The following is a 24,959-nucleotide window of genomic DNA, read 5'->3' as shown; positions in this document are numbered from 1 at the left end:
TTGTAGGCACACGTCTCTGGTTGTAATATGCTGACTTCTAGTGTCAGACCACCTTCATGACATTGTTTAGTTAACTCCATTTAGTACATATTTTTATTATTTATTATTCAATCAAATAATAAAAAAATAAACGATTTTACCTTTACAGGAAAGTAATCCCGGAAATGCTTCCAAAGTGCCCACTTGCTCATCCATTGTGATTTCCTACCACCTGTAGGGGCACATCAAATACTGTAGTTCAGCTGTCATTGCATTACTGAATGACATCACATATATCACCAGCAAGAGATTAGACCAGCTGAGTCATTCAGATTTTAGGGCTGAAGAAGTCTTAAAAAGCTTTAAACAGTATGCAATCAGTAACTGTATTACATATCCTATAAGAAACTACTTCATAACCTCGCTGGAACAGCGTCTTTAACATATGAAATCCATAACTTAGCTAGGACGTTGAACCTTTCTTCTGTTGTTTTTTAGTATTATTCCATATGAATAGAACAAAGACAGAGGTCTGCTGATATATGGTCCTCTTCCAGGTATCCTAATGAAGGAATTGATAAAAAAAACAAAACTACAAAATATATGTATACATACATTTTATGTGAATTTAATTTTATATTTTCCACTTCCAGAGAAAGGATGCTTATAGTGAGCATTGCAGAAAAATGTATGCAGCCGTATTCAAACAGTTTTTCGCAAATAACAGAGGTGATATTGGTAGTGAGTTATTATGCCAGAACAAAACGATTAACCCGCAGATTCTCCATAATGTATTGTCTCTAGTGTACCTGCATAAATTATTTACCCCACTTTTTTTCAAAAAGTGCAGGCTTGCATTTGAACTACTCATCGTTACAAATCGAGTAGAACCAGAGGCCATATGTACAGAAAGTTAGCGAATCGATATTCTTTGCAAACTGAATACCGATCACTAAATCATAAAAATGGAATTTATGGGACCTTATTTCAGTCCTCAAGTTAAATTCGTGAATGGTTTTTAAATCGGTAATTTAGCAACTCCAAATAGTGAATTGCAAATAAGAAATCAATATTTGCGATTCGCTATGTTCATCACAGTCACAAATGACGAATAGTCACAAAAACAACAAATTGCAAATGCAATTGGCCACGACCTCGGCCCAGGTGGTAATCATGTGCAAGCTAAAACAAGTGCCCCAGAATGCATCAGAGTTTTTCCAAAATGGCTGCTCTGTATGTCATGACAATTAAGATTTTGGCTTGGTGCAGAAAAGGCGGAAAAGGCAGGAGAGGATTTTCATTTCAGACTAAGGGTCACACTGTTTGAACAAACAGAGGAGATATACAACAAGTATAGGCTAAGTAGTGAAGTAATCAGAGATCTAATTGCTGATTTAAAGCCTCAGCTTGACAGACACACCTTATGTAGGAAGGCCATCCCAACCCATGTGCAGGTGTTATGCAGTTTGCTTCTATTAGAATCTGGTAGCTATTTAGATGTGATTGCAGCAGCTTTGCCTAGAAATGCCCATGAACTACATACTACCAAGCTTCCTTCAATTTTACAGGGTAGAATCATTCTCAAATGTTATTGGATGTGTAGATGGTGCATATGTGTCAGTCGGCCCATCCTCCACCATAGATAATGTATTCCTCCACAGGACAAATACTCATTCTATGACTATTCAAGTTCTGTGTGATGCACAACATGTGATCACAGACATAGCACATTTACCTAAGAGCACCCATGAGGCTACAAAGTGGAGAGTTTGATGATGCATACATTTTGGGTAATAAGTCTATGTTATTTTTTTTTACATATTAGAAAATCTTTTTTAAATGTGATGTGTAACAATATACATTACTATTTCAGGTGATAGTGTATATGCCTTACGCCCCTGGATAATGACTTTATATATGAATCCAGCCATATGCTGTCAGCGTTGCCTGAATAACCTGAATAAATACTTTTATTTGATTTCATTAAAAAAAAATCATAAAAGGGTGGAGAACCACCATTCATGAAATGTACATTTTGGAGTAAAAACAGGTACATATAAAACATACAGACAATACAATAAGTACAATATGGCACATAGGAAAACCAGAAGTGTGATTGGGTGCACATTTGGAATCCTGAAAAGTAGATTCATATGCCTGCAGAAGAGTGGTGGTGCCCTACAGTACTCTCCCGACTTCTGTGCAAGACTGTTGCAACATGTGAATTATTTACAATGAAGCACCAGGCAGAGGTTTAACTGTTACTGTAGCTGGCTTTGAAATTGATGAGGATGAAGAACAGCTACCACCAGATCTGCAACATCATGAATTGGGAGCAGCAGAGGGTCAACGGTGGTGTGCTAAAATTACTTAGAATTTTTGCTCAGGGTGAGTGAAATCTTGAAAACTAATACTAAATAAAACTCCAAGCCATTTTGTGCAGGTAATAAAACATCACATTGTAATTCTTTCTTCAAGGACTTTTAGCATAGAAAATGACATTACTTTATGTCACCAGTAGTATATAAACATAATTTGAAATATGGGTTACGACAAACAGGACAATCAACATTAGCAACATTAGCAGGATATCATCGTATGACTTCCATTTGGTACAACCAGAAGTGCTGGCACCCAGATTTTCACCTCCAGCAGTGCCACGCCTGGTTTCATGCACACTCATGGTGTCGCTGTCCGACATACTACTCACACTAGAGTGGTTCTCGCTCTCAGGACATACTACTTGATTGACACCTGCTATCTGAGTGGTTTGCAATCTCTCAGCAGCATTTGTGTTCTGTAGCAGTTCACGGTCCACATCCTCGCTGTAGTGTCTCATTTCAACCTGGATGTTGACAGTTTGTCTTAATAGCACAGATGTTGCATGTGCAAGTTTGTTTATTACGGTAATCAAGCCTTCCATGTGAGACATTCCCTATGTCTGTGTTGTACATGGTCTGCATTGATATCTATAAGAGAAAGAAAAGATACTCCCTAAGATAATTTTTAGGCCCTAGAGGAGGGAGTCAGAACAAAGTATAAAGTGGTGGTGGGGGGGGGGGGGGGGGGGTCTCTATACTGACCTATTTAATTTTGAAGTTCAAAATTAAATAGGTCAGTATAGAGGCCCCCCCCCACTTTATACTGCATTGATATCTAGACATAGGGTCTTCACAGCGTCTGTCAGATTATCAATCTAACATTCACATGCTGTTGATTATCAGCTAGGGTTGATGCAATGTTTTCAATACTGCTACCATGCTATTATCAATATTAGTAAGTTTGTTATTAATCTGCTTTATTTCCCTCTGTTGTAGATGCTGAACTTTCAGCATCAATGCCACCAGTCCACCAAGCACCGTAACATTTAGTGCGATGTCACCACTTTTAAGGTTTGCGGGAGATAAATTAGTGGGCACACAGTGATTGCGACATCTAAGTTGGCCCCATTGTTCCTGTGGCCTGACTACAGGTTCCTAGCCTAGTCTCAAAGTACTTCCTGCACCCAATACATTGGATGACTGTGATTGTACTTGCACTGTTGTGCTCATTGGTGTCAATTGCGGTATTGTGTCTTCACTATCATCCACAAGTTGCTTTTCTTTCTGCATTGGAATATCCACAAATGCCTCACCTTCAGAAGCATCAGTTCGATGAGAATGGATATCTGTTTAAAAATGGAATAAATATTATTTACTGTATTATGGCTGTGTTATATGAGTTTAATTGCATTATGTTGATATAATAAAGTTTTTGAACTATCATGTGCTAAATGTCAGTGCTTAATATGTATTTGGTGTGGCGATTAGAATCTTGTAGTACACTTATCTTGAGAGGTACCAGCAGTTCAGAAGTGTCAATATTTCCACATCCTTCCACTGCCTCTGGCTCCAACGTTGTTTCAACAAGTTGTTCAAGTGCAGTGGGGGAAGGGGGAACAGTAGGGGGGCCTCCTTCAGTTCCTCTGGCCTGAGTTAGCCGGGTTGCAACCTTCTCCTTTGTCCCGGATCTTAGGTCGTACCATTTTTTTCTAATCTCTTTAATGAACTTCTGTGTGAATCCTACATCATTTATTTTTTCCTGCATTGCCTTCCATATTTTTCTTTTTTAGGAATCAGGCACAGTACTTGTATGCAGTTTATGTAATTCCTCCCAAAGGATAACCTTACTGCGTTCATGGTTCATACCTCAAATTTATTATTTTGTATATTTTTGTTTTCTTGTAAAATCCATAAGTCCGAAAGTTAAGTCTGAAAGTACTTACCTGACTCTAATGATCTTGGTATCTAACATTATATACAAATCTACGTTATTTTTCTAAATTGGTCTCGGATTTCTTCTTTAGCGTGTGTCTCATTTGTGAATGTGCGTGTACAACAAATGCTTAAAACTCCTCTATGATAAGCCTTAGCTGCTTGACCACACTACTACAAATAGAGCAGTTAGGATTATTTTAGGAAGACCTGTAAAGCAATGAGTTTTTTTCCTTTGGTTGCCCTTACATTGGCACTACCACATAAAAAGCCAGCTTCCTACATTGGTGGCAGGGGTGGGATACAAGACTTTGCATTTGCTGATACCACTTGGTCAATAGGTGATTCCACAAAGAAATCCACAATTGACATTTAGTATTTAAAAAATGTGTTGATTTTTCATGTTTTTTTTACATTTTCTAATCTCAACTGTTGGGGCCTTGTGTTAAGTCCCCTAGGCCATTGTTTTAGAAAATTAAAAAGAGTACTTGTCAGTTAGGCTTTAAAAGTCTTTGCAATTTTTTTCTCGATTTTCTAAAAAGGTCCCAACTATGCTAAACATGTCTAGCTCAGAGAAGATAGGGCCGGAAATCAACCTCACCCTTATCTACAGCTTAGTATGCAGCAGTTAAGGATCCTCTGTAAAGCCAATACAATTACAACAGGCTCAAACCCTACAAAAGCAAGATTCCAGGAGCTCCTTGCAGAATTTGATGCAGCTCAGTTGGAAAAAAGTCCTGTCACCCCTGAGGAGGATGTGGACAGTGACAATGAGACTGTAGTCAGTAGTCCCGGGGGTAGCCCCCCACCATAACAAAAGAGGAGGATTAGGACAAAGACAGAAACCTCTATCCTAAACATGTACCTAGGCATATAGAAGATCTAGGTAATCAAGATGTATATCTTGAAATAATAGCCAAAAAGGAGGCCTGGAAGCCAAATTCCTGGATTATAAAGAAAGAAAGGGCTGAGATGGGTCTTGAACCCATAAGTGGTGGAAGCAACAAAGTAAATGGGGAGAGAGAGTAAACGTTTGATCTCAAAATCCCCAAAGGGATTATCCCAAAATATGTTGAGGGTGATGCCATTACCAAATGGTTTAGAGCCTTTGAGAGGGCTTGTAAAATGAGGAAGTTACACCAGAAAAACTGGGGCTCTCTACTGTGGGAGTTAGACTCAGGAAAGTGCAGGGATAGACTCCTGACACTGGATGAGGAAGAAGCTGAGACGTATGACCTCATGAAGGATACCTTGATTGAGGTCTTTGGCCTCACCACTGGGAGAACAGGATTAAGTTCAGGGAGACTCAGAAAACTTCAAGTCAGTCCTGGGTAGATTTTGTTGACTTCTCAGTCAAAACACTAGGTGGCGGGTTGGAGTTTCTGGAACTCCCAAGGTTACACTTGAAACATGGGTTGGAGTTTCTGATACTCCAAAGGTTAAACTCAAAACATGGGTTGGAGTTTCTGGCACTCCCAACGTATACTAGGAACACAGATTGGAAAATTAATCTCCCATGGTAAACTAGGACCATGGATTGGAGTATGACACTCACAAGGTATACAAGGCACACTGGTTTTGATACAAGGATCACACATGAATCAAACGCTCGAAGGAGAATTCTCTAGGCACTTCTGTTCATCAGAGAAAAACAGAGCAATGCCTCTAGTTCTTGTAGAAACATAGCTCAAAGGCCAATGTTGATGGAAGGGTCTGGAGCAAGAACAATCAAGGTGAACTAGAGGGAGGTCACTGAGAGGAAACTTGAAGACAAATCTATAGGCTGAGGATGACAATACTCCGGCGTGCTTACTATTATGAAATGAGACTATGCACTAACCTGTTATTAAGTACTTAGCCTAGTATTTCAACTTGTCCTAAGTTTGACGAAGGTCTCTAGGTCTTGTCTCAGAGAGAGGAACTGGAGTAGCTGAGCAGGAGGTGGAGATGAAGCATGGGTCGAGGGAACTGGAGCCAAGGGCTTGAACTGCAGCAGGGAACAACACTGCCCAGGTTCGGTCGATTCTTCAGGGGAGTGGGAAAGCAGGAAGCTTACTTCACTGGAAGCGTAGGCCAAGCAAGGGGCTAAGATTTGAGTGTGGTTTATATACAGGCTCAGGGTCCAATAGAAACAACAGGATCACATGTGTCACATGGTACATGTGGCAATCTGGAAGGTTCTCCAAGACTCCTGAAGGAAACAAGTGTTAGTACACTGGCTTAACCTTACAGGAAGAGCAGGTGCAAACTAAAAGATGGAAGCAGAAGGGAAAGCACTCCAAGACCCCAGCAACAGCGGGAGCATGGCAAGCTATTGGTTCCCATGTTCAGGGAGTGCTTGCAAGCTCAGGTGTATTGAAATCAGGGGGAGAGGGTAAACTCGGGCATGGAATCACAGACTGCCATAAGGTACCACCGGGGTAGGGTAACATGAGCCCTGCATGCCAGGCCCACTATACAAAGGGTGCATGAGGGGGTCATGACAAAAGTAAACATCTCCTTGAGGTCCTCTCAAACAACCCTAAAGATGGGTCTGTTGAAGGAGTTGTCTTGTGAGACACCCTCACTGCCCAACAGCAAACTGACTTTAGGCAACTCCTGGCACAGGATGCTGAGCTCTTTTCCATAACCCCTGGTCAGACAACCTGGTGCACATATGATGTGGACACCGGGAAGAGCCTACCTGTCAAAAATAAAATCTACAGGCAGCCTGACCAAGTTAAGGAAAGCATCAGAGCTGAAATTAGCAAGATGCTGTAAATAGGGTTCATCGAACCCTCTGAGAATCCCTGGGCCAGCCCTGTGGTCTTAGTCCCCAAATCTCATTCCGAGGGAGGTAAACCAGAGCTGAGGTTTTGTGACGACTCCTGGGGTCTCAATGCAGTCACCAAGACTGATACTCAACCTATTCCAGGAGCGGATGACCTGATTGACAGGTTGGGTGCAGCCAAGTTTCTCAGTAACTTTGACTTAACATCAGGGTACTGGCAGATTGGTCTCGCCCCAGGAGCCAAAAACAAATCTCCATTTCCGACCCTAGATGGGCATTACCAGTTCACTGTGATGCCATCTGGTCTAAAGACCGCCCCTAAAACCTTCCAGAGGCTGGTGAACAAAGTCCTGGCTGGGCTGGAGTCTGTTAGTGCAGCATATCTTGGTGATATTGATGTCTATTGCTCCATTTGGCAGGGGAGCCCATGCTCTATGAGAACTGAACAATGCCTGTCCGGAGGAAGGTGATTACACCTCCTCCTGCAGGATGGCTAGTGAATTTAGCATATCAAGATGAAAGGCTTCAAACCTCTGCTGCCTTTGATATGTGACCCTGGCTTCACCCAGTCCTGGGGAACGCCACCCCCTGCCCTGAGGCACCTTTGGCACCAGAGCTTACTACCAGATCTAGCACTATGACAGACATTATCTGGATCCAAAGCAAGAAGGGGTCGACTTTAAAGTCACTTTCTAAATGCCAGTTTCTGTCTTTGTGGTACGCATGCAGCAATCAATGCACTTGGCGCCTGTGACTGTGTAACACAACTTTCCCTGCTGCTGTTTCTCGAAAGGAGTGGGGCATATCTAGCCCCCAAATGTCCATCTACTGACACTCAGAAGTACAAGCTCCAACCATTAATGCTGCTGCTCTCCTTTTAAGGAGTTGCACTGACCAACACCAAGCTCCACAATAGCATCAGGTGACACTCTCTTGCCACATTATTGAGTTAGACAGCTAATCCGCATAATAACCTAAAAGGTGTGCTTCCTGATGCCATACTACTAAATAACAATTTCAATATGTGACCTCCCATGAAATAAAGCTTCTGAGAAGGTGTGGACAAGAGGGGTTCCATCTCATCCGCCCCCAGAGTACTCTCATACAGTGAGGGGCATTTCATCTTGGCACAAAAAGTAACCTTTATGGTATTTTTCCTGTCATTGGATTCTATATGGGCATTTACACAAAGAGAAACACTACTTTACATAGGCTTTGCATCTTCTGTGGCACAAATGCGGCCTGCTTGGAATCCATACTTTTTCTTTGTCTCAGACACACTATTTCCTGGAAGGCACATACATGATAATCTAATCTGGTGAAACATTGCTCGTGTGGCAGACACTGAAATAATCCAATATTTCTTCAGTTCTTCTTCAGAAATCCCTTCAAATCCATGGATTTGACCAATATACTTGAAAAACTGTGCTTTATTGTTGGAGCCATTCTTGTTTAATAATGTTGCCTGTGCTGTTTTTATGACATGTTGTATTCTAGTTTTCTTTTGTGAGTCAAAATGTGTGTTGATCTTGCTTGTGTTCCATCAAGGCCATCTCATTGCATCAAAAAATGCAACAGGTATGATAATAACTATGATACTCATAATTCTGATATTAATGCTAAATTCTGATATTTAATAAGGGATGATTAAATCAAAGCCTTTTTGTCGGAAAGAGTGTTTGTTTTTTCATTGTACAAAGGGCCGATTCCAAGTTGTGCAGAATAGGGTAGGATATTTAACAAGTCCTGTAAATACCATTGCCCCAGAGTGAGGTACATATTGAATGTGGTAAACTCTTCCAATTTCGAGTTTGCTATATCAAATCAAATCAGGGGCATTTAGTCAGTGCACAAACCACTTGAAAGTCTCATGGCGCCTGCAGACAGCTCTGAAAGCTTGCTTGTTTAGTTGTAGAACAGCCATGTCTTTAACTTCCTGCGAAAGCAGTTGTGATCTGTGATTGTACGTAAGTTTAAGGGCAGTTTGTTCCAAGAGGCAGGTGCAAGAAAGGAGAAGGACCTTCCTCCATTTCTAGTGGTGCGGATTCTGAGTGGTGTAAGAAGTAATTCTGGATCTCAGGGTCCTGCAAGGCTGGTACCATCTTAGCTTTTTGGCCCAGTACACCGGGCCAGTTCCGTAAATATTTTTGTGTGTTGAATTAAGAATCTTGAAGTGAATTTGCTTTCTGACTGGAAACCAGTGTAGAGATCTCAGACTAGGGGCCGAAGGGGATCTAGGCGGGAGGTTGAGATCCAGCCTGGCCGCAGTGTTCTGCAGAATCTGAAGCCTTGTAAGAAGGCCTTCGTTGATTGAGGACAACAGGGCATTGCCGTAGTCCATGCAGTTTATAATCAGTCCCTGAACTAGTGGTTTTCTGGCTTCAAATGCAATCCATTTAAAAACCTTGTGTAGACTGCGCATCACACCAAAGCAGGAACCAATTATATGGGTAATCTGACTTTTCATTGATAATTGGTTGTCCATATGGAATCCTAAATTCCGTACCTTCTGTTTTGGGATTGGACAGGGGCCTAGGTTCAAGGGCCACCAGTGTTCATGAGCCTTGCCGAAAAGCACAATCTCAGACTTGCCTCCGTTTAGTTGAAGGTGATTTGTGCTCATCCACCTATCAACTGGGGACATGCATTCTTTGAATCGCAACTTTGTCTCTACCGGATCTGGGAGAAGGGGGATCAGGATCTGAGTATCATCGGCGTATGATACAACATCGAAGCCGTAGGATCTGATCACCTTGGTCAGTGGTGTCACGTAAAGATTAAAAAGAGTCGGGCTCAGAATAGAGCCCTGTGGCACTCCCATCTTGACTGGTCTGCTACAGGAAACAATTTTGCCCACCTGTACCGTTGTAACTTGGTCTGTTAGATAACTCTGAAGCCATTTTAAGGCATTCCCCTGACACCAATTTCCCAGAGCCGTTGTTCTAGAATGCTATGGGAGATGGTGTCAAAAAGCGGCTGATGAATCTAGCAGGACAAGAATTGATGACTGAACTCTGTCCAATGCTAGCCTGATGTTATCTGTTACCTCTACCAGTGCTGTCTCCGTACTGTGGGCGACCCTAAAAACCGATCGAGAGGGGTCCAGTAGTCTATGACTCTCAAGGTGGATAACAAGCTATTTGTTTACTAGAGATTCAAGCATCTTCCCAAAGTGAGGAAGCAGCGAGATGGGACAATACTTCAAGGGGAGCTTTGGGTCGGCAGTGGGTTTCTTTAAAATAGGTCTGACTCTGGCAGCTTTCCATAATTTTGGGACCTCGGCCTGCGATAGTGACCTGTTAAATAGGTCAGTTAGACTATCCAACAGCACCGGTGCAATGATTGGAAGACATTTTGTTGGCACGGGGTCAGTAGGCGAGCCCGATTTTATTTTCTGCATAGCTTTTGCCACTACCTCTGTAATGCAATGAGAACATTCATCCAGGATATGAGGAAGGCCTGGAGACACAATGGATGAAGTTTCTGAAGGGTTGTTATTTATTTGAGGCAGAAAATAGTTGTGAATTGCGATAATTTTATCTTCGAAAGATTTAGAAAGAGAGTCCGCCCAGTCGTGCGAATTGGGGATTAATGACCGAGTAGGAGATGGAAATGAAGCATAAGGTAAACAATAAATATGTAACACACACTAATTCCGCATGTTTTGCCTTTCTTCAGTTGCTTTTACCCTGAGAAATTTTGTCATGGTTGACAATTATCACTTAACTCCGGTGGAGCCTCCTCCGTCAGCAGAGCAGCGTCACCCCACAGCTCTCAACAGTGCAAACAGGAAAATAAACTAATATAAAAAGATGTTATTATCATTTTATTTTTCAGCACTGAGGCAGTTTAGGGTGGGACAGGGCTGGGCTAAGCTATCGTGAAGGAGCAGGGAGGAGGAGTGATGGGCACCATAAGTGCGCATGATAGTTTGGCTGGCCGTCTTAGGATGGCCAAACCGACATGCACACTTAGCATTTTCTCCAACTGGCTGTGTTGCACAGCTGGGTAGAGACAAGTCCCAGGCTCACAGGCACTGTCTGAGCTGCAAACCAGGCCCCTCAGACCAATCGCGACACTGCTGTCATGCTGGTAATACTATTGGCTTAGGGGAGTCTGGGAGCTTGCATGCTGCCAGGAGTTGACAAGAACAGAAGAGGATGGAAGTGGCGGCTGGCAGGTAAGTAATTTTATTTTTTTATTCTCTTCTGCTGACCACCACTTATGTTCCGCAACAGCCACCACTGCTCAACTCATAATTCCAATGGTGTGCAAACTCCTGTTTACACAGTAATAAGAATGTAGCCCTGAATGTAGAGCCAAAGATGGCTAATTGAAACCGAGAACCTGTAGTTATGAACCAGAATTGTAGGAATTGGTGCGTTAGCAACACAAGTATTGAAACTTGAAACCTCATTTTCAGGGCACCGGATACAGAAGAGAGCTCAGGCATCCTATGCACGTTCAGAACTGAATTAGTTTCTAGAACCTTGAAATTAGACAAATGTAATATGTTTCAAAAGGCATTTGATTACTGATTTGCATAGGAGGGACTACATATCGGAAGATAATCCTATTATTTGCACTTGATATAATTTCCACACAAAACAGATTGCTTTAAGCCATCATCATTTTAATATTGTAAATCCACCAAAAAGATTTTTTTGCATGCATAACAAAAGAAGGGTTGCAGATAAAGGTGCAGTAAATCTCATCACTAGATCGTACCTCTCTCAGGTGTTTTCCAATCTGTGATCCACCACAAGCAGTACACAACTGGCAGCGACCAAAGAGGCGTGAACAAGAGGCAGGTCATCAGCAAAACACAGGCTGGAGCTTTAGATACAACAATACTCTTTTAAGCAGGGTGGTTATCACATAAGCAACAGTTGTACTATAATTTAATTTCAAAATATGTGATTTTGATATTTTCTAATTGTGTACAAATAGCACAGTTTTTAGTAAAACATCAAAATTGTTTTCATCCTTTGCAAAACTGAAATTGATGAGATTTCATTTTCAACATAAAGTATTTTCACAACATACAATCTTGAGCTTTCCTGTCTAAAATGACTAATTAGTTATAGATTCCTCACCTTAGAATTACCCCCAGGCATCAGACTGGAGCTGGAAAAATAGCAGAGGTGCCAATACAAAAGCTACTAGTTAAAGGAGTCTCTTTAACAATGTTCATTATCAAGGACTTCCACCAAGTGGACTCTAACTGGTTTGCCAGTAGTTCATCAATTAGCCCTAAGCCAAACCTGGTGATTTAAAAATCAAAGATAGCCTATCCAGATTCAAAGATCATGACATTTTTCAAATACAATAGTATTAGATTCTATTCATTTCAGGACCTACTTATCAGGAGTGAGATACTTTCTTCCCCGTTTCTATTAGGAACCCAATACAAAGGACTGCAAGTTGACTGGGGGTGAGGAAATTGACTCATACAATCTAAATCAGCAAAGGATAAGAGTGCGACAAGATCAGAATAGACAAGAATTGTGTAAAAAGACAAGGTGGAGGCTGGACCTGTGGAGATAGGGGGGATAGATCAGGAGGACTTCTGGGTCATGAGCTTGGGTAAGACCAATGGAATAGGAAGGGCGGGATGGCCACTTCCAGGTAGCTTTAGTAGAAATAGCAGAACAGAAGTTGCCTCGCAACTTCATTGGTGGCAAGACTCTCTGTAGCTGTTAGTTTGGACACCACTGGCATTTTCTCTACATGTTTTTTGTCTCTTTCCTCTCTTCTGGTTTCCCATCTCTCTTTAGTATGTAGTTGCGTAGAAGATTTGTTCCTATTTGGTGATCCCTGCTACTCCTCTCTGGCATCCTGCAGATGTATGACTGTTGGTGCTCCCGAGTCTGGGGACAGTTCCTTGAACTGTCTGAGGTCATCAATTGCTCTTTCAATGGATCATCAGGTGAGATGACAAGAGGGTTCACAAATATTTTGTTTCTATGATCATACTAAATAAACAAACATTAATATTTCTCAAGTGTTACTTTTCAAACGGTTCATATAAGATTAGAAACCTGCACCAGTGAGGCTATATCCAGTCCCTCTCTCTCTCTCTCTCTCTCTCTCTCTCTCTCTCTCTCTCGCTCTCTCACAAACACACACACACAAACACACACACACATAGACGGATTGGAGATTAGTGGATTAACATTTGTAATGTTTGCCACAATATTGCCATAAGGGTTTGCTTTGTGACAATGTCCTAAAAACAACTGAATAGTTTTTATTAAATTTAGCAAACACACTAATAGAGCAATAGAGTTCAACCCACTAAGAACCTACTGAGTGGTAATCCATCTGGTCCAAATGATCAAACTACTAAAAGTGCTCCAATTGCCTTTGAATATTAACTTCCTTTTACTTTGTCAAATGTATCTGGAATGTTGATAAAACCCCGCAGGCAGCCATCTCCAGGGTGCACACAGCCTTCGGCCGTGTACAGCGGAGTGTTGGCCATAGGGCCTGGCCTGTAGCCATGCCCTGTGGACAACTCCCCAGCAGGCTGCTAACCTCCCCCAAGCATAGCCTTTGGCATGAGCAGCGTAAGGTTGGCCTTCGGGACCACATCCACTGGGACAAAACATATCGATTAAGGGGAGAGGGGGTTTGCAGCTCCATCCCTGACCCTAAATTGGCCCTGGGACCCTATCACATGGACCGCTTCCAAAAAAAGGGGAAATAGACCATGTGGCCTCCCTCCTCAAGCCTTAAAAGGCCCCAGGGGCCCTAACCCCAGGGGCCAAAATAAGAGGCCAGGTGAAGAGTGCATCCCTGCTCCCCAAGCCATATTAGGCCCCGGGAACCTAATACCCCAGTGCCAAGTAATTACTAAAGGGAGCATTTTTAAAGCTCCTGCCCTCTGGGAGAACACTTTGGGGCCTATTACGATGTTGGTCGGACGAGCGTTTGACCGACACCGTAGCGGGATGTAATCGGCCCAACTATTAGTCGATGGTTCCCCCCACCAAATTAGGATACGACTGCCCTGTGGGTGGTTGGAAACATCAATTTTTACATTGCAGCTTGTGCCGAAGCAGAAAAAGGGCTGCAGCACAAGCTGCAACAGAAAAATATATGTTTTTAGACATTCATGCACCTTTTGCCAGACACCATGTGGTGTCTGCCACACGGTGCATGGATGTTTGCCCCCAAGGCCTCATAGTGGAGGCTGGGGGCTGGGGGGTACAGTGGCCCTGCTAGGGGCCCCCATAGTCCTTTTCTGACAGCCTTTCTATGGCAGTCGAACTGCCATATAAAGGCTGTCGCAAACATGCATCGTAATCCCCAGGGCGGTGCCTGAGTAGGCACCACCTCCCTTTTGGGATTACGATCTTCCCTCCACCTCGACGGGCTCCTTGAGCCCATTGGAAGCGGAGCGGTATTCCTCCACGGGTTTACCTTCAACCGTCAGTATCGTAATAAGGCAGTCGGACAGATACCTCTGATGTCGGGAAGAAAGACCTTCAACTGCTCATCATAATGATGCCCATTGTGTTTACTCCCGTTTTGCAAGCTGTTAAAAAATATTCCCACCGAATGGGAACAAACACAAGTTTCCCTGCCCACACCGGTGTGAGCAGGGAAACCACTGTGTCTCCCCGGAATGGACTTCCTGGGACACAGAGTGTGAGCCGGTCCCAATGGATGGAGGCCCCCGGGCCAGTAAAGGCTCAGGGAAGGGGGTTGCGTGGCCCCCTCCCTTTTTAAAAAAATATTTGCCCTGGCTGATGTGGTCCCAGGGGCCTTTTAACGGGGGCCGATGCCTCCTTAAAAACTATTTTGGGCCCAGGGGGATGGGGTCCCTGGTGCCGAATACAGCTCTGGGAGGGGGGCTGTGCGACCCCTCCCCAAATTTATTAAATTGGGCTCTGGGAGATGGGGTCTTTGGGGCCAAAAATTGCTCAGGGAGGGGGGTTAATTAAACAATGCAGCCCCAGGCCGCCATTTTGTTTTTTTTGCCTCGATCCCTTGGGACTCCCTAGGGATCGTTACAAAAATGTCTAATTGGTTTTACATTTTGGCTTCAAGAGGGGTGCCTCTGTGTCCCCCCATGGGGCCTAAGGGGAAAAGTATCCCTACCCTGCCACCTTATATGTTTTTTTTAAAGTTCAGGACAGGGGACTAAGTACCAGAGTCCTGTAATTGCTGTCAGCAACCTTTTATTCAAGTTGCTGGCAGTCAATCCGAGAGCTTGCTCCTGCGAGAGTCTGGCTCCCACAGGAACGAGATGGTCAAAGGGAAACAAGCTCCCTGGGCTTATCGGAACAGTCTATTTTTTTTAATTGGGTTTCTCCCAACCCTTCAAATATACAAATATTTTTTAACCTTAAATTCTCAAAAACTACTGAACGGATTTACATCAAATCACAAAAAGCACAATTTGTGGACTAAGATCTAGCTTTCTGCCAAATTTTGTGTAATTCTGTTCCGCAGTTTTGCTGTAGCGCTTCATAAAAAAGTCTGGAAAATACATAGGGATTTTGTGTTTTGGGGCCCCCATTTTTCCTGGGCCCTGCTTGACAAATCACCTCGATACTTTTCATGTGCACAAACTAGTCAAAAAGTAGTGACCTAACTAACTACCTACCCAGTGGCGACCACCACTGGGAAATACATGTATATTGTTGGTTAATTTTTAAGTAATGAGAAACGTGGAAGATTTGAACACATGTTTTTTTTAATACAAGTCCGGGAAAAAAAGAAAATTGCCCAGCGCTACGTTATCCTCTAGGGTGAGTATATATTCAAAAACAAAAAAATCCAAAACTGAGTGGAAAAGACAAGATATATTTACCCATAAACTGTATCACTGACAACAAAATGTATTATAGAATGATAGGGCATCATCATTTTTGTAAGATAATCAAAAGGATCAGACATCAAATAGTTGACATTATCATAAACGTTTTCCAAATTTGTGATCTTTACAACATATAGATCACTATGGCATCCACAGAAAAATCCCATCTGGTTATAGACTTCCAGTCTTCTCAGCCAACATGTGTTTCTGAACCCCTGCTTTTTCAAGGCAATCTTACCAATACTATTTGTGCTGAGGGTATTCACCTCCTGTGTGCATAAAACAAATTTCTTCTGCAGTATTCTTCAATATCTAATAATGATTCATCTTAGTTAAATATTTGCTCCAAATTCATTTAATTAGACATGTGCTTGGCTTGGGCAGGTCAGAGAAGCAGCCTTTTGGCTTGATCTTCACAGGCAGAGGTCATAAGGCTGCTTTTCTGACCTGTGGAAGCCAAAGACATGTCTGATTAACTGAATCTGGAACAAATTGGAGCAAATTCGAAGGTTTCCATAGAGGAACATTGATTGTAAAATAACAGTCACTAAACAAACAAGACAATCAATGTGCAGCAAAAAAACACCAAAAAATAAAAAGGAATATATGTTAAAGATATCTATAGACATATTGATAGCAGTCTGGTGCTAAAATAATTCAATTGGACAGTAGATCACTTACCTAAAAAAAGAAATGTAAGAGCCCAATGCAGCGCGCTTAGTAGCTTCAGCTGCTCCTGCCACATGCCCCATTCTTCCTCTACTTTGGATCCCTGTTTTTAGAAACAAGAATATACAAAAGAAGTTTAAAAAGGAAAGTATGACAAACTATGCAGTACCCACCATGTCGCTGTGGCCTCAACAGTAGGACAGTGGACAGTTATTGAACACTTTTGAATGGAAATAATATCTGTTATCCCTTAGCAGCTATGAGCACCTCGCAACTGCCTTGACAATGGATGCTTATTTACCTCTAGGTGCTAAATCCTGAATTGTACCACAAAGGGGTAATTATTACATTTAGGAAATGTGGCATTACCCCAAGATTTAGAATGCATTTGCACAGAGATGCAGTCAAATACATGAAACTGTTGGGGAAAATGCCACATGTTTCAGCGCATTTTGTGCACCTTTACCACCAGTCTTCTGCTGGCCATAACATATCTGATATAATAATGAGGTATAATCTCAACGAAACCAGTACATTACAACTTGAAGGGTCTGAGAAATCTTACAACACATGTGCTATTTACACCACTTCTTAATATTTAAAATACAAATGGGATAAATATTTTACAGTCTTAATATCTGCAAATACTCCACTATTGAGACTTAAATTCCACATACAAAAAGAATCCTGGGACATCCTCTGAGAGGTACTATTTTAATTTGGGTCCCGATTGTTATGCCGGATAGGCTATGTAAACTATGTCAATCCAGAGAAGGAAAAGCGACAGTTGTCCCCAGACTCTGAAGGAAAAACTTACTGAATGAAGGGAAAATTAATATTTATCTTTTCAAGACAGCCCCCTCTCCCCATTGGTTGTCTGATGGAAAAAATAAGTGCGAACATGACATGATGGACCTGCAATTACTGTATTTCTCAACAAAAGACCACACCAATGTACAGGAAACGATTCAGGGAAACATTTCAGCACAAATGGAATAAAACTATACATTTGGTAGCTCAGATACAGCTGGAATGGCAGAGGTGGTGTCTCCACATCCACGAAATAGAGTATCCCATCAATTGTTAAATGACATCCTTGACAACTTGTAAATAATTAACAACTAGGACTTAATATCCTCATCAATTACTCCTGTCAAAATGTCTCTGGGGTGATAACTGGTTACCATGGTGGTGAGTTCTATTTCAAAGTGCAACACATTACCCATATCCACAGTTTGAGAAAGTAGGTTGTGTCAAAGTGGTAAGGCCGCTTTGTTGGCCAGAACTTTTCTCAAAAATTGTGCAATGCCGGAGAAACTCCCACTATCTCCATTCAAATAATTTGTCAAGTGTTTCAGAAAATATCCCAAGCAGTTTTTTTAAAAAGAAAACACTGCCTCTCTTTGCCCTAACCTCTCCTAGAGAGAACTTACAGGTGAATGACGCAAGCAAACACTATCACTCATCAAACACAAGCATTATCTGGTCTCCCACTCAGATGAAAATGTCAACAATTCGCCAACTTTCTTGTAGAAAAGATTTGAAAAATCACATTATGAGTATACCATACATATGCTTGCACAAATCCATAGCTAAATGGGAAGAAATTAACCATCCTTCCCTGGGTGCCCACCAACAACCTGTACCAGCTCTAAAACCATATAGATACAAAGCTGACCAATACAGGCACATGTGATTATCTTCCACAGGCTAGGTCGCTAATGGTTCAAACATTTTAATGTTTACTCTGGAAAGCGCAGATATATGTTGTCATGTAGCTACTTATATTCTAAAATGTATGACCGCCAGAAAATCTATTGTTATTTAATCATTTAGAATATTAGCAAGTTGCACTTGTCATTTTGTTGAGTACTGCAGAGCCTTTTCTTGCGATATTTGTACATGTCCCAATACGGGAACTGCACTTTATATTGCGTATTTTGCACATTACTCAGCACTTTAGCAACCAGCACATGTAAATTTATTGAGTCCATTAGAGCCTTCTCCCCTTGTATTTATACCGACCATTCTATTACGTATTGGTATTATTTGAGGAGATTGTATCCCAGTTAGTATGTCTCGTACACATCCAATGTAATTGGCCTATATATTTTGTCCCTTTTATAGTTTTATTGTATGATTGCTGTATGTTTTATATTTTATGTCTGCTATATGGTTGTGTAAACAAACCGAATAAAGCATTTTGAACTGAACTGACTCATTTTTACAAAAAAAAACGATATGGTCTATAGATTGGACATGTTACACCCATTCTCAGTGGGCCTCTTACACCCTCCCACCCAAAACAGGCATCTCCTTCCTGGCAACAACAATCAGAAGCTGTACAGTCAGACAAGTCTCCAAATCTGCCGAGGAAAAAAACTAGTGGGAAATGACCCACAACCTGGTCTTAACATGGCGAAACGAGGAGAAATGCTTTATTTCTCCTCGTTTGTGCTGTTTCCATGTGTGCTGTGTTGTGCAGTACACATGGAAAAAGCAAAAGGCCATTGATGGCTTGTGTGCAGGAAGGTATCCCTTCCTGCACATAAACAATCTTTTAAAAAAGTAACATTTTGTAACTTCTATGTGTGCTGTATTAAGCAGCACACATAGAAGTGACAAAACACCATTTAAAGATTGTTTATGTGCATGAAGGGATACCTTCCTGCACATAAACAATCTTCACCTCAAAGCAGACTATGGTGCAAGGGTGCATGTATTGGCGCTAGGCTGCTAAATTTAGTGCCAGTTCAGCGGGAAATGCAGGGCTGCACCATATTGTTATAAATATGGTGCAGCCCTGTGTTTTAGAAGTGGCAGAGTGCGGCGTTAAACCAAGGAGGCTAACGCCACGCTCCGCAGCTTCGTTGTAAATATGCCCCAAAGTGTGGAAGAGTTAGCAGTAATAGTAACACAACATTGAGGTCTGTCATTGCTGTCTGCTCATTGGAGGTTGTAGTGGGTTGCTGGTGATGAGGGATACATTTGAGTTGCTTAAAAAGTGTTGCTTTCTCTAAGAGAGGTGGTTTCAAGGGTTACAGCTCTTTGGTTACCTTCCACTTCTGTATGGTTGGTAGTGCAGGACAGGCCCTTTAGCATGAAACCTACAAAGAGAAGGTGGTAATGTGGCCATTGGATCACATTGGTTGTTGGCGATTAGGTCAGAAAACATAATAGTTTATGTTTTAGCTCATTTCATGGAATTTGTGTGTCCGTTACGGACATTTGGATGGTGGGTGACTGTAAGCTGTGATAAGCAGGCAGCATGAATTTGAGCAGTGAAAACTGAAACTTCACTTATATTTTAATAATTATTTTTTTTCGATTTACATATAAAATAATGTATTAACATACAAATGGCTTCTTGTTATTCCAGCATGAAATCTTACATTTTTCAAGCATGACATTTCTTTTCAAAAGCCTCATTATAATGAATCGCCTTTTATTACAGCGAGCATTCATCAAAAAATGCTGCTTCTTATCATTTCCACTCCATATTCTATGAGCAAGAGTCAACACCTGGTGTCAAACAAGCACTGGAAAAATCAATTGGTCTGGCTTTGCAAGTTGGTGGCTTTATTTTTATTTTTATTGCAATATATGAATGAAAAAAAATAAAAGAAGAATGAAAAAATACTGCCGCCCAAACAAGACAGTCATATGTTTCCAACATATTATTTGAAATTAAAAAATGACCAGAATATATCATTTTAATAGAATAGTCTGGTTGCTTTCTTGCTGACAGTAGTTCCTACAGCCGGTTTCTTAGTTTGAATGCGCACACAGGAAATTATGATTTATATTTGTGCACGGAAATGTACAATTGACTTTGAATCAGGTCCAGACTGCAGGTTTTTCCACCAGACATATTTAACCTTTTCTTCCTAAACCAAGCTCACTCAGCCTGCTTCACTGGAGACAGGAGGCAGTATCTTATTCAAAAACACAGGCACTAGAACCTGTTCCACAACCTGTGTAGAGAATGTGTCCTTGGACAGTCATATGAACAGTGTCTTAAACATAGTCAGGTGGTATGATATCCTTCCCCCAGTCTTGCCATAAGGGAAACACTAAACCTCTTTGTCAACAAGTACAGCACAGTTGTGATCATCACAGACTATTAGTAAACGTAGGAGATAGAGAGAGACTACAATAAGCGGTTCATTCACATAAAAATCATTTTGATTGTCGGCCATGTTGGAGGAAGGGCTCCTTTAACAGGGACGGGGTATTGAGCAGTGGCGGCCGGCCCAGTTAAGAGCGGTGAGGCACTGGGACGGTTGGGCGGAGGCAAGGCTGCTTGTGGTCAGGGAAGTTCACAGATGATGGGATAGTAAGATTAAGTTTTTTTTAAAACCACTGACCTTGCGCTCGCCGCATCGGTGATGCGGCAAGCGAAAGGTAAGTGGTTTTATTATTTTTTTTAATTTAATGTTACGTATCCCATTGTCGACTTCCCTGACCCCCGCCCCCACCCCACCCTACCACTCTTACCTGTGTCGGCCGCCACTGGTATTGAGTCCCAGAATTACACATCACATGGAACCTCAAACTTATCAATGTCCCGTCTTTCGTTAAGGGTCCAAACTACAGCTCACATAGTGCATTGGAATGATGAGCTCCACTGAGGAAAATGGAGCATCAGTAGCAAATAAAATCTGGTATGCGCCCACTGCTCTCAATATGACAGTGTTCTGGCCACCGTCTCTGCCTGCCTCTTCCCCTGCCTCTCCAGGATTGGTGGATTGGGCAGGGAAAAGAGAGAGACATAGGCTGTGGATCAGAGCACATGGGAGCATCACTACCCCCTCCTCCCATAGGTCACACTATCACTGGAGCCTCAGAAGAAGGGAGGGGTGATTCTGCTCAGCTCCTGTGTCTCCCTGGCTCAGATGAATGAGTAAAAACAGTTTAGCCAAGTCCAGGGAAGAATCAGAGGATGACTTCAGATTTCTATCACAGCTGTTGCTGTGTTTGTTCAACAGCTAACAACCATGGCCCTGCACACAGATTTAATTGTTGAGCAATCACAGTGAGAGCTGTGAAACAAAGCGTTCAGAGCTGCAGTGGGTCTTAACCCGCTCCGTTTCCAGAGAATCCTTATTTTCTAGTTAGCACATCCTTTCCTCGTGGGGTAATATGTTCTAATTGGACATTAACAGCCTGCTCTCTAGTTACAGCCGCTCGCCAAACACTGGAGTGGGCCTTTAATGGCCAGTATCAGTGTTTAATTTGAGCCGGCATTTGCCGGTGCACAGTACTGTCTCTTCTGACAGCCAACCACCTGGTGGCGCTGTATGTATATGTTTGAGGTGAGCTTTTTAAGAGAGTGTTTCACAATTCAATATACATTAACAATGAATTACTCCAGTTGGCCAGCCCATTTTTAAGCTTTGGGTGGCCTGGAATAGCCAGTGATGGTTAGTAGTTGTGTTGGTACTGGCAATGGCAGTGCTAGTAGGCACAATCAATGGTGCAAGCGGCAGTGGTTTCCTGAGATGGGCCCTGGCATTTCTTTATAAACTAAGCCCTGGCCAGTATAGCACGCTAAAGCAGATTATAAGCCTTTATTGAAGATTTCTGCCACATATTTTCCCCATATTAAGATGTTAATGGTGCTTTGGTAAAACATACTAGAGTTTGCAGAAACTGAGTATAATAGAAAGACTTTGTGTTCAGCACAGCTGGAAGTCACATACAAACCTCATTGAAGAACATGTGACTGGCAGCCTTACTGAGAGAAAGGGCATTCTATTGACACAACATGTACCTACTCAGACTAAATAGAAGCCCTACAAAGATTACATACATGTTACCCTTATGCGTATCCTGCCTCCCTTTTGGTTCACTCGAGCAGCCAGGAAAACCTGTGAGGCATTTGCATATAGGTAAACTAATAAACAACAACACACTTACATAAATGAGAAACATAAAGATCCAAACCAGTTTTTGAGAAAACAAACATAACAAGTAAAAGGTCACCAAAGAGCAACAAATAGATAAGGATTTCAAAAATTAATAAAGAATATCCAACCATTCGGGAAAGGCATTTTATTATGTCCATAGCAACTAAAGAAATCCTGAACAAAATTAAGAATAGAGCTTCAACCAGGAACTAGAGACCATGCACGGCTGATCAACAAGAGCGCAGTCATCCTAAAGTTGGGGGTTTGGGCTGGTCGAAGTTTTCATGTTTTACTAAATGTTGAATCAGTTCAGAAGTTGACCTCCACATGACCTCAAAAAATGAATACCCATGATCCATTGACCTGATGACCCCATATTGTGGGGATAAAACAGTCCAGCGCAGTACAAGGCTGGCCTTGTATTCAATGAGTTAGCGCCTATGTCAAATGGATACTCCTGGTTCCCGCTCCAATGAAACTTACAAAGATGTTTTTTCATAAAAAGAAGTCACGTTTTTCACATTGAATTCCTTCAACTTTTCTTGCATTCCTTTCAGATGGGGAGCAGGAAATGTTCCTCTTCAAGAAAAAGCAGACATTCCATCTTCTTCCTCTCAGGCTTGTACTGAGAAGCAGTGGGTGTAACATGGGTTCAGAAAGGGTATCAGTTAATATGTCATTGGTAGGTACTCCCAGGCCAATCCCTAACTGTTTCTCATGTGTCCCACTGCCCCTTCAATGTGATCTCATCCAAGCAATGTGAGATATGCTATTGGCTGGGGTAAACAGACACGCATTTCCCGGGAAAACCATGAAGGTAAACACACTTCTTGGAGAGAAGCAGCTCTGCAGACCCTACCTAAAAAGCACCATAGCTCCAATATACAAGAAGGGCCTTCCCCACTCTTTGGCTAAACATCACAAGGTGGCCTTCCGGGGCACACGGAGACAGGGTCATGGATGTGACTAGGGCTCAAGAAGGCCAAGTGAGAAATGTTGTGCACACAGTCCCGGCTCCAGGCTGTTTCCATCCCATCGTCTTCCCTTATTGTCCAAAAGGGTGTAACACAGGTCCCTGCAGCCCCTGCGGGGCAGGGTGGGGGGGCTCCAGACCTCCAGGGGACCACCACTGAGCCCAAGATCAATGAATATCTGTGAGACTGGGAGACTCAGGGGCATCTCATCACATTATGCAGGGGGGCCACCATTTTGCGTTCCGCCACTGATTGCCCAGAAAGTCTCTGCATAATCGGAGCTGCAGAACGAATCTGTTGGTTCACCTGTATATCTTAATTAGTTCCTTTTGCAGCCCAGAGGTGCACCATGCTTCCAATTCACCTGTGGTTGGGTACGGTATAAAATATTACATCTCTTAGATTTTGGAACCAAGGGCCTCATGTACGTAGCCGAATACCGGTCGGTAACGGCCGATTTTCGGTAATTTTACCGTTACCGACCGGTATTTAGGCTTGTGACATGTAGGGGGCTCATTTCTGTAGTCGGTAATTTACCGATTCGGTAAAATTACCGAATCGGTCATTTTACCGATTCGGTAAATTCCGAATACAGAAATGAGATGTAGGGGGAGTGTGTGGGTGTTGTTTGGAGTCGGTATTTACCACCAACTAATAGTTGGTGGTAAATAATGTATGGATGTGGAAATGCATTTCAGAGCGCCTAGACGTGTGCAATGTGGCAGACATACATGCCCTTAGGGCATGTATGTGTGCCACATGTGCACACATGGCCGTTTCAGGGGTGCAACAGGGTGTCAATGTGACACCCTGCCACCCTTGCATGTGTTCCCCCCATTACCGAATCGGTATTTACCGATTCGGTAATGAGGCATACCTTCCCATCAATGGGAAGGTATGCCTCATTACCGAATCGGTAATTACCGACTCACTCCGATTCGGTAACATTTACCAAATTTTTACCTACATACACTTTACCGATTCTAAAATACCGATTCGGTATGATTCGGTATTTTAGAATCGGTAAAGTGTATGCCACCTACATGAGGCCCCAAGTGAGATATTTAAAATAGGCTTCAGAATTTGGGAGTGTTGCCCCAAATCAAGGATACAAACAAATGTATCCCAACAATAGCTGCCAATTCCTTACATACATAGCATTTTGTGATTGCCAAATAGCGTAAAAGTCGCTATTTAGGCAATCGCATAATGCTTTTTTGATGGATGTGGTCCTGTGATAGCTCAGTGGGTCGAGTGGAGTGTCTTATTCTCGCCAAGTACAAATAGTCAACATGATTTCAGGAAGGAAAGCTTTAATTTCAATTTTAACCCCTTCAGTGCCCGCCCCTTTCCCCGCCCAGTGCCGGCCGTTGCATTAGCGGGCGGGGTCTATGACGAGCTGGACTCGTCATGGGCACAGCGCCACCGCGGCCCATGACGAGTCCAGCTCGTCATGGGCACTGAAGGGGTTAAACAAAGTCTCAAAAAGGCCTCCACTGCAAAAACTGTTTTCTAAGATTAATTAAGCTGGTAGATAAATCCACATTGGATAGCTTGAGTCGTGACAATCGACTAAGA

The 24,959-nt window shown here is 42.4% G+C and overlaps 1 protein-coding gene across 6 annotated transcripts in view; it reads right to left on the bottom strand.

Annotated features, from left to right (window-relative positions):
- The window catches only part of LOC146785298 (diacylglycerol O-acyltransferase 2-like), a 296,079-nt gene that overhangs the window by 87,530 nt on the left and 183,590 nt on the right, over window positions 1-24,959 (bottom strand). For all 6 annotated transcript variants that reach the window (XM_085634269.1, XM_085634270.1, XM_085634271.1 and 3 more), the window contains 3 exons: window positions 16,511-16,601; window positions 11,731-11,838; window positions 141-211 (listed from right to left, as the gene is read on the bottom strand). In XM_085634269.1, coding sequence (XP_085490395.1) covers window positions 141-211; window positions 11,731-11,838; window positions 16,511-16,601 — 270 coding nt within the window. The remainder of the gene's footprint in view (window positions 1-140; window positions 212-11,730; window positions 11,839-16,510; window positions 16,602-24,959) is intronic.

Source organism: Triturus cristatus, chromosome 11 (assembly GCF_964204655.1).
Source record: "Triturus cristatus chromosome 11, aTriCri1.1, whole genome shotgun sequence".
Lineage (NCBI taxonomy): Eukaryota > Metazoa > Chordata > Amphibia > Caudata > Salamandridae > Triturus > Triturus cristatus.
The sequence above is the reverse complement of the archived record's forward strand: the minus strand, read 5'-3'. Positions and strand labels throughout refer to the sequence as shown.